This window comes from Osmia lignaria, chromosome 15 (genome assembly GCF_051020975.1).
Source record: "Osmia lignaria lignaria isolate PbOS001 chromosome 15, iyOsmLign1, whole genome shotgun sequence".
Lineage (NCBI taxonomy): Eukaryota > Metazoa > Arthropoda > Insecta > Hymenoptera > Megachilidae > Osmia > Osmia lignaria.
In genome coordinates, this window is record NC_135046.1 from 5369925 (window position 1) to 5385865 (window position 15941).

Sequence of the window (15941 nt, forward strand, 5' to 3'; positions counted from 1 at the left end):
GTCTGCTGTAATTAACTGATAAGCAGCCCGCCCGTTTCTTTGCAGTTTCGTAATTAATCGCATTGTCCTCCACTTTTGCAAGCTTTTCTCCTGAACGCGAGAGACTATAATCATAATTTAAACATTATAGAGCTTCTCAGCCTTTCTCGACGGTAAGTACTCGAGTTCCTATTTCTTCGGATCTACATGGTCAAGGTTCATCTTTATCACGCGATATCGTGTAACACGCACACCCACGTTTCAGAATTCATTCTTGAGCAATGTTTCATGAGTTGAAATTTAAAAATTCACTGCGCTTTATATTTCATGGAGAAACATACGATTTACGATGCGCCTGAACGTTACAGATGATTCTGTCTTTCTGACAGACACGTAATGTTTCTGCCTTCGTCGTTTTCATTAATTCCAACTAATTTGAAACTCGAGATACGACATTTTCAAAACGAATGGAATATCGTAGGAACGATTAAACGAGGAAACTCCAGTGTTTTCCGTGAAATTAGAGATAAATTTTAAGGAGGTATACAATATCCTACTAACTATTTTCGTCAAGAAAGCAATTGACACAGAAAATTCATTGTCCCTTACCTACTTTTGGCCGGGTACAAAGAAACGATCCATCTTTGAGAATCTTCGTTTAACCATCTCGTTTTTGCACACATCTACACGCGCACGTAGCACGATGATCAAGATAGGGAAGGAGTTTCCGGTAAAATGTAGCGGCGCATTAGAAGGCCTTTAAAAAACGTGCAAGCACGTCGTAGCCGGAAACACGTACTTTTCACCGGGTGAAAGCTCCCCAGAGAAAATGTACTGGTGCAAAGAACACGAGATGAAACTTCCATGAAAAGAAATGAAGAAAAATGTTAAGTTCCTTCGACTGTGTTATCACATTTGACACGTAAGCTGCTATCTTTGTTTGGGTCATGATTCAAAAAATTCAAATGGCATATTTGATTAACTATTGTATTTTCGAAATTCCAAAAGAAATTTACAGAACGCTGTGGTTGCTTATTAAAAAATAATAATAGAAACTGGGAGAAGGGTATTACGTGACGGAGAATAGGCCGTGTGTTTTCTTTCGATCGACCTCGTTTCCTTTATTCCTCGTTCTCGAATATCATGCCTTCGAAAAGACAAACTTTTATTTTTAAAAAAGTACCTTATATTTTCTAACGCTTCTGTTAGCGGCAAGATAATAAATAAAAGTTGTATCAGAGTGTTCGCACGCAATTGCAGTTTGTTGTTTTCAGCTAGCTAACAAATCGAAAGTGAAAATGGAGCGCAACATGTGAACGCACTGGGATAGTTTTTCCTCTCGCGCGATCATTTCCTTTCCCATAAGCTGAATTATTGGTGTGAGCGAAGCACCGCGTGAAATCGGTCGTGAACGGGCGGTCAGCCGCAGCGCTAACGAATTCGCCCCCGACGCGTTTCTCTCCCTTTCCAGCAAGCCGATTAATCGGTTAATTCTTGGTAATTTCGTTCATTCCTAATTAGCGAATATGCTACTGGATTCGCGACCAAACAGTGCCGTATTAAATTTCTCTATTCGAATCCCCTCAAATTCACGCCTGAACGTACGCCAGATTTATATCCTAATTAATCTTCTCGTTAAATTACATGGGTAGCATCTTACATTTCAACTTGTGTCTGAGCAATCAGAAAAACAACTCGAATCGTTTTGGATAAGGGATGAACGTAAGAAAATGTCGTAAAGAGGAAGTTTCAAGGAAAGCTATTACACGTTTTAACCAGACGTTTTTTCCGCTGATATAGTGGGCTGTGTCTTATCTGGTTATCTCGAAAAACGCTCTTGAATATTAGAACGACGAGCTGGCGCAATTCTTAGGAAAACGTTCTCTTCACAGAGATTGAATAGCTTCTATCAGATAGTTCCTTATCTGCTTACAAGACACAATCCTTGTCACGGTTGTTTGTCCGATGTAAATCGAATCAACGTGCAGCTACGGTTGCATGTCGTCTACAAATTGCGCTAATCCTGAATGGAATAGGTGAAATTTGCTGTGTCGCAGGCGAATCCACGTGGATTCGAAGCATTTACTCGAAAACGGCTACTCAGTTTGTCTTGGAAACATTGAAATTACATTGCAATTCAGTAACCTGGAACTGTAAACTGCCACGAAATATTTCTTTGTCGACGTATTTATTATTTCTTCTCACAAACATGTTTTCAAAGTTCTTTTCTTCGCTGAATACCTTTTTCCCTTGCTTTTCCACTTCTTTATTGTTCGTTTCTCCTCGCGTTTTAGAGTGGTTCCTATAATTTTCACCGTGTGAAAGCTGCACTGGAATGCGGGCGTGTCTTTGGCACTTACATCGCTGATTTACCAAACACTTCGCTTCATTGCTAACATCATACAAGAGGGTGGGCTCGTTCGAGCCGTGTTTGGTGCATTGTCGATGCCACTTTCCTGTTAATCGATCAAAGCGGCTAATTAAGCGCACAGATTAATCACCGTATTAAAGCGGCGTTCCGCGAACGCTCTTTTGATTCGAGTAATCACCGTTAACCAAGATTGAACGAAATTTGCCAGCGTCCCGTGCTCGTTTCCGATCGTTTTAATTAAAACGTCTTAACCCAGAAAATGAAGCGGTGGTCGGTGTCATCAGACATTCCATTTCGCGCGACGCCCACTTCATTGGTATTCAAAGAAAGCCTTCTTTTAATCATCCGCAGCATTCCTGGAAAAATTTGTGCGTCGAGTGGCGGCTCGTTGCGCTAACCTCCTTACCGTCCCACTAATCGTCTATCGAACTGTTAACTATCCGCTGCCTTAACCAGAATTGCTGGACCAGGTGGCTGGTCGATTTCAAGACTAGTTAATTAAGCAGCGCGTTCATTACGAGACTCGATCAAGTTAGAACGGTTCGAGTGCAGTACACGCCGGTAACCGGGTCAATTTTTTAGCGAATTTCTCGAGTCTTTTTACCTATTCGCCGATGATAACAGCCGTGGCGACGATCGAAGCCACGATCACCAGCACTTCGCCACTGTTCTACCTCGTTGACGAGTATCAAGCGGAGTAATTAATGTCGTCGTCGCCGCTAATGAAGTTTCCCTTCAGCGGCGAAGTATTTGGAAAGGAATTAACGGCGTGCCATGGGCTGAGAAGACTTTCAACGATGCAGTGTGCGCCAATTTACCTGGCGATCTGACTAAGTGCCTGAGAGAATGGTCCCGATCGAATTTTGCCTGGTAAAAACGAGGATTGGACCGATATCAATACGGAAAATATCGATAACGGTTAAGAAAGGGGGAAACAATGTTTCGGAAGGTCGGTAGCAATGCAATTTCCGGCGAATCTGGAGATCCACCGGACGAACGATTACGCGTGTCTCCTCGTCCCGTTTTATTTCGTTAACCGGGTGGAAAGTGGATAGTTCGAGGCAGCCGTAATTGAATTATCTGCACGGTAGATTGCTGAATCTAACGCCCTGTTCTTTTCTAGCGTCCACTTATCTTAGTTCACGATTTCCTTCTTCCCAGTTGCAGTTCCCATATAAATAGATTCGTCTCGAGGAAGAATCGTAATTTAGTAGAATGGTCAATGTGTCTTTTCGTGGTCTCGAAACAGACGTATTCTGTTCAAACATATTTGGGCTCGAGTTAGAATTTAAACCTCGGTAAATTTTTGATAGTTTCATAAATTTTTTATTAATTATTAATAATTAAACGAAATAAGCAGAGTTCACCTTACATTCGTTAATCAGATTCTCTTACCCCGCCCATTAATGAAAAACAAAGGTAGGATAAACAGTAAAAAGGCAAACGAAGCAGTTCATTTACAAAAAAGGGTGATCGCAGAGGTAACCGGGCTTCTTTTATAAGTAGACATCGAAGATACCTTTTTTTGTGCGGTTCGTTGAAAAGGGGTAAAAACCACGGGAGCTCTTTGGTTCGACAATTCTGAATGGAATCTCGGATCAAGCTCGCCGAAATTGGTTATGGTCGCTTTGTTCAACCGGTGGCAGCGATGAAATGTAATTTAAATGGCGAACGATTCGACGATTCGTCGTCGTCGAGGACAAAAGTGTCAAGTCCGATTGGGCAGCGCGTGACGAGTTAACGAGAATTCGATTTTGCCACCGTGCTCTTAGAGGGGGGGGGGGGGATAAATGGGGGGCAGAGAAAAAAAAGTAGAAAGAAGCTTTATCGAGGAAACTCGTGTTCCTTTTATTATTAAATTCACGTAACTTTCTCTCTCGATCTCCTTTAAACTAGAAAGTCGTGCCGGCAGGGGTTGGTCACATAGTTCCTCGTTCTGGGTCAGCTATCGATGTCAGTAGCGTCGGTGGAATTCGATAAATCGACCCCATCTTTCCTCTTATTCCCTCGAATCATTTTGATTTTTATTCTTTCTTTACCTAATTCCCCTCTGGCCAGGAATCGAATTTGTACGCTGCCGAAGAAAATATTTGCAGGCGAAAATTACGATAATACGAGAGGGGGCCGTTTCTTTTCGAGCGAAGAACACGAAATTTATAGTCCTCGCGATACGTGAGCTCGATCTCGCCGTAAGATTAAAGCTGATACGACGCTCCTGTGAGATCCATTCGCTCCCCTTGTAAAAATGCTGCAATTTGGCGAGTTGTCTGTTCTGAGGTTTATCATCGTCACGTGTACGTGACGTTGAATCGACTACTCTTGTCCCTCGAACCAGTGTGAAACTGCGTTAGTGTCTGAACAAAATTAACCGTATCCTCCTGTGCACTCTTTTAAGTCGAATCGAATCGAATCGAGAATACAATCGAACAGGATTTTTATTAATATTCGTTTAAACAATAATTTATCACTAATCTTCTAATAACATCTTTTTTGCTATACTCGCATTATTTACGAGACAACCAAATACGAAATCCATTGATGTCCCATTAGATTTTGCAGTATCTTCAGTTATTCGATGTAATATCGTCAGCAACGTATCCCAAGTAGAGGAACTTGAGTGTCAAGTCAAGATGTGCGATCGATTCATCGACACGATTACCGTGAACAGCGGGAAGACACGTTCGCGGTTGGCTTCCGAATCGTGTGACCGATAAACTTCGTTCGCTCATGCGGGACGTGTTTCAAAGTTTACAGCCGCTAAACTACTTCATGATCATTACCGAGTCAGTGGATATTTTTCTCATCCCTGTTGCACCAACTTTATCCATTTTTTCTCCGCTAAAAGTTCGCCCATGTTGAGTTTTTATTGTCTCAACTCGGTGATGCGCCACGAGGGAAGAGCAAAATTACCGCGTTAGCAAACTAGCAAACTGGTTAACAAAATCACGTTTTATAGGAAGGATGCGATAGTAATACAATTTTTGTTTACGAGAAAACATAATTCCGGGCTTCTCTATCCCTTCATTGTTGTTTTTGCACCGCGGTGCATCGTTAAGAGCATCGTACCACCTGTGGCTACCCTTAGAACGGGGCGTTTTAGCACGGCCTATATGGAATCATCGTGTTTCCTTCCTTTATTCTCGCGATTCGGCGCGTTTTTCTTTCGTTTAGAAATTAGGATTTTGAAATTGTCCGCAGACGAGACAGAGCAGCGGGACGGTTGGGAACAGCGAGGAGCAAGAAGGGACGAGTAGCTGTTCTCCGAGGACGTCGACGGCCACGACGATAACGATGACGATGACGGGGACGCCGACAACGACGACATCCGCCATGACAGCAACGTCAATGGCGCTGCCATTCGTGCCCGTAGAGTCAGAAGCATCGGTATCGTCCACGATGGAGCAGCAACCACATTACCGTTGGGCGTTCCAACGGGATCGGGCCGAAGCGGCCACTTCTGCGATCGCTGCCACGTGCTCCAAGTTCTTCCCGGCTTCGTCGTCCACGGAAACCAACAGATTGTCGACGAACGTACTCTTTTCTCTGCCTGCAACCCCGAAGAGATCAACCCCTGTTTCGTCCACCAAGGCGCCTACCATATCCAAATCACAAATGAAAGGTGAGTCGATTTTATAAAATTCTATTATTATTTTAAGACTATATTATTTTTAAAAATCCAAGTTTTCTCAGGATACAATACTATAGAATATTATATTATTTAAAAAAATCCTAGTTTTCTCAGAATACAATGCTCTTAACAAAGAAAAAATACTTTTGGAGCAAGGTGTACCGAAGCTAAAAGAAAATTGATTTAAAGCGAGAAGTAGAAAGTGGCTCGCGATACTTTGCAAGCATCGGTAAAAGTAACCGTGTCTCGTACCGGTATCCCATGAATTATTTCAAAGTAACTTCTCGCCCGAATGAATGGTTACAAGCGAACGAAGAATCTCTTCCCTGTCCGTGTCCCAAGTGCAAAAGCACGACATTACCGGCCAAAGTTTCCGTTCGTATTTAACGTGACGTAGCTTAACAACGTTCGTTCGCAAGTTTGTTTTCCAGCTTGGTTTCGAGCGACACTGACAGTCGCACGAATGTATCGGACATTCTTCGTAAAATTGCTTTTCAAAGCGTTTACGCGAGCGCGAAACAAATACGGACAAATCATTCAGACGTAAATCAATATATTGTTTCAATTAATCGCATCGAAGGTTCGTGTTTGTTTAATAATTTAATGCTGCATTAATCTTTTGACAACTTATTGATTTAAATGGAATTCAACAAATTCCATAAAGTGTGACCGTCAAAGTGTGAAATCGAAATTTCGATAGATCAAACATTCTATTTTTCTGCAAGTTACAATAACATCATACGTATTATGAAATGTCGAGAGGGGGAATTTAATATCGGAGATTAAATTATTGTTTATGATTCATGGTCAGCCTGTTGTTATTTCCTATGCAATAGGTACAATATATCATTATTACTATCGGTTATTGTTAGCGGTTAAATCAATAGAATTTAATCAAGAGACCGTGGGTTACTGTATTTGTTTCAATACCCTTTATAATGTTAATACGTGGGCCACGACGAGGATCCCCGATGTTTAGTCAAGTAATTATAATGCATCACAAATTTAATTAAGAAAAAATTCAAAGAAAGTTTATTAATGCATAGTACAATGCGTCGCACTGTATATCGATATTTCTACTGGTGCCGACAGCGTATTAACATGTTATTTGGCACAATGAATACGGCCGTGTGTAGTCGGCCACGTTATAATTGCAATAATTATTCGGAATACGTTCGTTTCATATTTCAATTTAATCTCTACACTTGTTACCTTGTGTAATTAATATCATACTAATACTATATTATATTAAATTACGTTAAATTGAAGAATGAAACGATCATATTTTGAATAATTGCAATTATAGCGTGTCTTGCCACCCACGGCCATATTCACTGTGCCAATCGAAGTGTTAATGATCCATATCATCGTGTGCCGTACTAAATATGATTATCTGTACCGTGTTAGTGAACGTGTTAAGAGGTAAAAATAATAGAAATGATTATCATCGGCAACGTGCGTTAACTGGAAAACCGTTCAACAAGTTTAAGTTCTAATTAACGCGAGAATTCACGTTTCGTTTTTTTGACACAAGCGTCAGATTTAAACGAAAGTACAATTTCTCGTGTCGCTTTTTTTCTAAATCAAACTACCGTCATGTTTCCACGTCGTTTGTTTTTGACAGCAGATCGTTGATGTTTCAACTGAATCGCTTTAGTCCGTGTAAAGGAAAAATAATAAAGGGAAAAATAAAGAAAAAAGTGAAGCGATCAGTCCTTCGAGGTACATACTTGCTTTTACAACTGTAAAAACGTTCTCTCATGGAGCTGGGTCGAATCGCCGGCGTTAATAGCAAAAAACGGTATGTCGCAAACGGAATTCGAATCAAAGTAAAATCTGATCTAGTACGTTGGAAACGCGAAACGTTGGAATACGATGGCTTTTCCTGCAAAGGAATATACCCGTGTGCGACTTAAGTTCCGTTCGTTAAAAAAACTTCGTCCCACTCGGAATTTTCGTGTTCGAAATATTCCGAATTCAGCTCGATACGAGATTGGGGTTAATTTCCACGGAGTATCGTTGATTAATGTCGTTTCCGTGAAAACTAGCCGAGAAAACTTTCAGCTGAAAAAATCGCTTCGATAACTTTTCTCGACACAGGAGCGATGTCGGGAACCATGCAACTTACAATCTCGTACAGAAACGCGAATATTCCCGTTAACACTATTAGCTGATAGTTTAATCCTTTATTTAACCTCCCCTCGAATGGCTTTTGAAACACAATCCCGTAAAAACGATCGTATAACTTGTATTCTAATTCAGGGAACCACCTTCATCTAACGTCTTTTTGCGCTCGCTGGAGGAAAAATCGAAGGAAAAAAACAGAGGAGGGTAAAAGAAAAAAGAAAATTCCGAAACTGCAAATCCGTAACCGGGTTAAGCAGAATCTATTTGTCGACTCTTCTTCCTGCGATCTTTTTTCTACGTCGTTACCCATTAGCGCGAAATCGTGGCTCTCCTTCCTTCCATATTTCTCACAGTCTTCGATGCTGGCCGAGCACAATAGCTCGCGGATACGCCGTGGTGCAGAATGTGCTTATAGGAAAAGCATAGCCGCCGGTACGTAGAAAATCAATGGGACGTGAAACGAGGCTATTAAACGGTCGAGTCAAGCACCGACGATCCAAGTCCGACCGTGCTTGTCTCTTCTCATCGCTACGGGCATCAAACATCACGGAATGTTATCGACCTGCACGTTTAATCAGCTCCAACGATCCTCTCCTACGAAGAAGGTAGTAGATGGTGCTTTTACGATTCTTTCCAGCAGGGTTCAGGTGAAAACGGCATTCACCGTCGCTTTCGGAAACTCTGATTTCATTGCTCGTAATTAACTGTCGAACGCATTAAGAGTAGGAGGAAGCTTTGCCAATGTTCTGCTGGTTCTGAACCTTTTCACTTTGACACAGTTATTGATAATGATGATAATAGAAAATTCGTTGATTCTCGTTGTTACAGAGTTCAGAGAAGCTTTCAGGCTGTTCGACAAGGACGGAGACGGAAGTATCACTAAAGAGGAACTTGGCAGAGTGATGCGTTCACTTGGACAGTTCGCCAGAGCCGAAGAGTTACGCACAATGCTGCAGGAGATCGACATCGACGGTGAGTTTGTTAAAGACAAGTTCGCTAACTAACTGCTTTTAATTAACTATAATTAAGTGTGGACGAGAGGGAATCATGGCAATGCGAGTAAAATTTTCAATCTTCCGCTTTTCAAAATGAAGATTAGATAACCTACAGCAGTTTTACCTTCTCAATTACGCTTAGCCAACAACGTTTATACGAGTATTGTACCGCGTAATACTTGCAATCTTTGTGAAATCCTATTATCATTGCCCCAACCGAGCAATGCAGAGAACACGTTCACTCGAAATGCACATACCCTCAAGTATTTGCTCTTACATTAAATGTGTATCGTTACATTGCGTTCAAAGGAAAAAGATTGTACGTATCGTAGAATACTTCAAAAGAAAGCTTCATTACGAGCAAGTTTATCTTCATTTTAAAATAACCATTATACACACAAAGCGAGACTATTTCTGCGTTTGCATTGTGCTAACAGAAAACGCATAACGCAGGTGAAAACAAATCGCCTCGCGCACGGAACGCTGTGAAAATTCCGCGAAAATCACCGTGGCGTCAATCGAAAATTTTCCATTAATATTCAACGGTGCCATTAAAACGTAGCGAACGAGGCGATCGGCCACGGACGGCTTGTTAAAATTCGTAACAGCGTTTCGACCGCGCTTGGCTAAATTCATTAGCGCGTTCGAATAAAGTGCGGAATGTTTCAGAACGTAAATTGTTTCGTTCGTCAAATTTACGAGCTGACTCCTTGAGAGGTGAGGTGGACCGACGAAACAAGGTGGCAACCGGGGGGGATTGTTGTTAGCGAAAGGATCCCTAGAAGTTTACCATTGGTCCGTGTAACCAGGTTGGCCCACTTACAACCTTTCTGCCCGACGGCATCGGCTTAATTGCGGGTAATTTTCGCGAAGTGTTCTGCCGCCTGACAATGGGAAGGACGTTCGTGAGCGGAGACTCTTTATTAAGCCAGAACCACTCTCTTCGCCTCCCTTTACGAACCCTTTCCCCTCGTTCGATCGCAACATCTCCCCTTTTTCGTTCGACTGTATCCTCGCGAGACCAGACTTCTTCGTTCGTTCATTCCTTCGTTCGTTCGTTCGTTCGTTCGTTCGTTCGTGTTTTGTCAGGCATGAGAAAATTGCCGGAGAAATCTTGGCCGACCGCAACCAGCCAGACGAAAATTTCCATTGTTAACGACCACCAATCCAACGGTATCGTGACCGAAATCTTCTTAACCTTTTTACCCTAACCGTTGGGAGAAGTTCAGAGATGCCTTGAAAGGATAAAACACGAGTTTTCGCTGAAAATTAAACCTCTATCATTAGTTTCAATTGACCCGTTAAGTGAAAGCAGAGAGGGATCAAGAAGAGGTACGAATTTCACAGCAGACAATAAAATACCCTGCGAATATGGTGTATCTCCTTGCAAAGATACAGGAGATGCCGCGTATAACTATTACGACCTGTTGCTAATTCCTCGAGCGTTAAGCCATTTGTCAGGATGGAAAATCTGAATAACCCAACTCACGTTAGACCGTTCGGAGAAAGGAATTCGCAGGCTGTCGTCGTCAATTGCAACTCGTGTTTACCGCGCGTAAAATTTTTCCTCTCTATGTGCATCGAACGTCTCTCCCCAGGATACGTGGCTGGTATATATCGGCGAACTGGTTGCTCGTGAAAGGTTTCATCGCGACGACAGGATTTTTATTAATTCCACGATACAGCGGATCGCGGGGGATGCATTGTGAACTACCGCGTTTCCGCGTCCACGGATAAGTTCGTTATTTAATTAGCCGCGAAACGATCGAAGAATTCGTGTAACGACTAATTTCGACATTTAATTAATCGCGAAATGATCTTGTAATTTCGTTGCCTCGATATTTCATTTGACAATCATTGTTGCCGATGATAATACGATATCGTTCCTCATTAAAAATACCTATACGTAACGAAAAGGAATGAATGAAAAGGGTGCTGTCGAATAGATGATATCGATGAAGGTTAATGTCATTGAAACTGTGTCGACGAAAGGTGCACTGTTGAAAAGTGTGTTGATCAATCGAAGCAGACTCGTTCACCTGGGTGTGGGACGGTTTCGGTTTTCGATACTAAAACTGGTATCGGCTGGACGAGTAATTAGAAACAGCCACGAGGAACGAGAGCGACGTATGCCTACGTAATCGGGACTCGTTTCGATGTGGATGCACCTCGATGAATACCACGTCCGTCTATCCGAGGCTGTCTGCGTGTGTATCAAATAAAAAGAACCGTGTTCGCGTACACACAACGTGGCAAGAACAAAAAGGGATGGTTAAAGAAGAAAAAAGAAACGTATTGCGGTACACTGATGGCAGGTGGCATTCATAGAAAAGTTCCGATACGACAGCCACCGACATCGTCATTTGAATACGCTCTCTTGCGATAGGGAATTGCCGTGACTTGATCGAGCCAACAAACCGAACCAGTTCATTCGTACGGTGGCATGTAACACGCGTGTACTAAGTATAGGTCGCCGACTTCCCTATGTTGGATTTCAATCGAACGGAGTTACGTTGTGGTATTTAGCAACGGCGACGGAACTTCCGACCGGTCGATCGTTAACGGCCGACCGAACGAGTTGACTCTGATAACTTGCGACCCAAGTACGCCTGACCCGGATCGTTATTCAACGATAGAGTTGTTCAGAAACGAGCTAGTCGGAGAAATGAGGCGTGAATTGATTTTCAAGACCCGGTAGAGCCATTTGATACACTGCTCTCTTTGTTTCTGATTTCTTGGATAAATAGCTAAGTGATCGTTACGAATTGGGTGACATTCACTTGGAGACGTGTTGATTAATATTTACTTATTTTATTACAGAAAAGTATCATGATATATCAATTTAAAGCTTAAGATTTGCTGAAAATGTCTGTTCTAACATTTTTTTTGATATTCTAAATATGAAAGCAATATCTGAGAAAAGAGATATGTACTTCTACATTTTTCCGATATACGATAGCATTCAAAAGATTGAGGACAAATTTTCTGCCATGCTATTATTTCGTACACGATTTGTTTCATGTTATATCAATTGTATAGAGGGTAATCGTTTGGAATAGACAGATTTACAAGAGATTGGTTCATTATAACAGGGGGCTTGTTTCAAATTCCATTTTCGGTTCAATTGGTCGATTTCTCTTATTCCTTCGTTACTTGACTTTCCATTTTGAATCGTGTTACGTTGATTGCATTCACAACGAACTTTGACGCTGTTTCTACTTCCTCACGCGATGTTTATCGTATTATCGCCCTAGAATCGAAAGTTGCCGATGAATGAACAGTTCGAGCGGAAGTTGGTGCGCGTTCAGGAAGAATCTCTCCTCATAAAATGATACACCCTGCAGTCGGGTAATTGCAAGTTTGCTGGATTTCATTCTAGAAGGAAGCAGGTGGTAAGTGATACGTCAAAAGTTAGTTTGAAGAGCCTCCAGGGGACGTCTGATTCGTTTAAATAAAATCCTGACGTTGGAAACTGAAATTCGTGTTACACGCCCAGCTCAAGATAACTCGGAGCTTCTCAGTTGTTCCACGATGTTTCACTCTCGCGAAACAGTTTCGAAAATTTGAAAGCAGGAGCTCCAACAATACCGAATGTTTTCTGTATGAATTAAAAGCGAGAATTAAGGATGAAAACATAGCGGCTGTTCATATACCAAAAAAAATTTCTGAATTTTTGTTTAGCAAAAAAATCACTCCTGTAAATAGATAGAAAAAAAGGGCAGGTATGAAATAAACACAAACAATCGGAAATACGTTCCAGTTTCCTGTTTCAATTCCATCGTATCTTCCTCGCCACGTATTTAAACAACCTCTTTGGTGTTGTTGTTTCTCGTTCGGATTTGTAGCTGCCAGGAAACGCATCGCCATGAAAAACAGCTCGTTTGACGCTCCTTTGATCCGTGAATTATTATCGGTGGCACTCGTTCACGATTTTCCGTTATTTTCGCGGTTGAAATTTAATATCGCTCGCGAGTCAAAGGGGTGAAAGCGACGCTTTATCGGAAGGTATCGCGAGAAATTGGCCGATGACGCGAACACACGATTACGCAGGGTCAAAGAGACGGAAGAACGGAAAAGAAAATGATGGCAAAAGAAATGGAAAGACGAGTGGGTTCGTAGTAGGAGTTTTCGTTCGATCTCGGGGAACAAAGACTCGCGTTTCAAAAGGAACCTACCAACGTAGATTTCTGTTTGTAAAACGAACGAATTAGCGAGAACCGTTGATAGTCCAAATGACGATTGAAAACACGGTGATCGGATAAACGATGAGCTTCTCCTTCGCAATTTCGTGTGCAAGCTTTCCGCTTCAAAGCTCGCACGGTACACATATTTCAAAGGGGTGCATTCCGCGCGAGACGTATTAGGTTCTGTGACTTCTCTCTCTCTTTGTCTGGCCTAATGCCACTTCCGGGGAATCCGAAACTGCTGTGTTCGCAGTATCGATACCGTGATTGTCATTCGTAAGAGGTTTCGTAAACGCAAAATGAAATTATGCAGTTGAACCATTCACTAATGACGTGCTATTTCTGTTGCACCGTGGTATGTTAGAAATGAGGAAATACGTAAGGACTTGAAAAGTGTACAGGAAGAAATATTCAGATTATCTGAGCGATATAAAAACAAAACTACTGGCAACAACTCTTTACAGCAATGTGTACTCTAGAAGATTAAACAGGAAACATCCGCAAGAGTTCATTAAAAATGAATATAAATAAAGATGCTGCTCCAATGGGAACAGCACCCATACGCTATCCGTACATAATAATATAACAACCTGCTAAACGTCCACCTGGGTAAATTGGAAGAACCATTTGGGGTTATAAAAAAAATTTTTGTTGCATATAAAATCGTATTGGATTAGTCAAACAAAGTAACAATCGTAGGAATCGCTCTTTGAATTTCCGAAATTGAAAATAAAACTAATTTCAGAAGTAAACGTTGCGTAAAACGTTGTTACAAAAAACGTAGGCGTAGGTCTGAACGCGATTTCATGGTTCTATAATACAGTTGTAAAGCTCCACAATCAAAGTTTTAAAACGAATTGAAGAAGATTGAAGGGTATACAGTGGATTCTGTTTGTTCGCCAATTCCCTTGTTGCCATCCCCACACTTTTTCCTCCGTTTTTCTTACGACACTCGCGATGTCGTTCGACGAATCGAGGTTTATTTAACAACGATCAATTTATTTAACCTCCCGCATGTTTACCCGCAGATGAGAACGCTCGGATCTGAATTCATCGTTTCTGCATCTGTGACGAGGTAATCCCTCGGTGTTACGCTCGATAAAACATTCCGCTAGATCGTTCATTTTATTCCTCCTTTTTTTATTTCACGATACCTTCGATCGGGCACAGTTTACGAATTAAAATAAATCTGGCGACGATACGCTCGTAACACGTTCGATTCGCGACTTTCAAACAAATAAACAAAATGTTCGAATTAGACTAGATTTATTTCCAAGGATTCCAACTACGGTCCATTTTCTAGTTACGCGAGATTTATCGTAGGTAGAATAAAATTTATACAGGTACCCTAGGTAATTTCCACGTAGACGGGCCTGTTTAGCGTCGGGACCGTTCCGGGTACGCTCTTTGTCGATGAAGTTGGCAAGTTATGCAGGCCACCTCTTCAAGATCCGTCGAGAGATTCCAAAGTGGCGCGGTTGCTCTGGTTACTCTAACCCAGCCTCTCGGAATCCACCAGCCGAAATCCGGATACCTGGAGCAAGAGCCCTCTCGAGCCACGTATATACGTGTGTACGTGTGTGCGTGAATAAACGGAGCACCAAAGCGAGCGGCCAAGTGTGACATAGTTTACACGGATGCAAAAGTAAGCAAGCCTTCTCGACTGCCGGTGAAACCGACTATTACAGCATCCAGACAGCCCCTATCGCGGCCTTTTCAATGTTTTACTCGTGTTCCTAATTACGAGGGTATCAAGTCGTTGTAACATTAAACCCATTATAAGTTGGATACATCTATTAATAATTATGATAAGTTAAGGATCTATTAGTGCCTACTAAAGTTCAAAGTTTAAATTTTAATGAGAAACATCCTTTGTGTTCGTCGATGAAAAGTTGGTTGAAAATTTCGAATCCAGTTCCTTTTAGTGGAAATCGCAAAAACCGGCAAAATGATCATGATATTCGTAAATGGCATGAAAAACTACGTCGAAATGATATATCTATTTATGGGTTTGCGACTTCCGCTATAAGGAACTACATAAAAAATTTCTACCTTACGTATACATGTTTTCGTTCGTCAATTTAGCAGGCAATTACAATAATTCGTTCCGGCAGGAAAAAAGGATTCATGCTCTAATCTCGTTCCGCTAAACCAATTTGTTGGCAAGAAACGAACGATACGTTAGTTTGTACAATTCTTCACGTGGCGACGATTAATCGCTCGAGGAACAAACGTACATTGCTTATCACTGTACGCGAAACCGATAGCTTCGCATGCATCAGTTTAGCCGGATACATGGACGACGTGGAATGCTAGACACGCGATTACACACGCTTTATGTACAGGCATGAAGGAAATCCTGGCTGATGTGAGAATAATCGCGTCTAAGTCCGACATTCGTGCGAGATAAAATCCGTTTAAGTTACCGAGACGGTTGAAAAATCTCGAGCGACTATTCATTTTAATTTGAAAAATACACGTTCGTTGAAGAGCACGTCCATGATTCAACGAGAATAATTTCGTTTTATCCTCGAAAAAGTAATAAACCAGAAAGAGTTCACTTCCAAATCTATGTTTGTACGATCTCTTATCAAAGTTTGCCCACCTATTTTTCTGGCATTTTCTGTAAAAGTTCAAGTTCTTCTCTTCGCGTTCCA

General features: G+C 41.6%; 1 protein-coding gene across 1 annotated transcript in view; it reads left to right on the plus strand.

Annotated features, from left to right (window-relative positions):
- Window positions 1–15941, plus strand: part of LOC117600219 (uncharacterized) — a 60740-nt gene that overhangs the window by 26560 nt on the left and 18239 nt on the right. The window contains exons 4-5 of the mRNA XM_034315311.2: window positions 5549–5969; window positions 8934–9077. Coding sequence (XP_034171202.1) covers window positions 5549–5969; window positions 8934–9077 — 565 coding nt within the window. The remainder of the gene's footprint in view (window positions 1–5548; window positions 5970–8933; window positions 9078–15941) is intronic.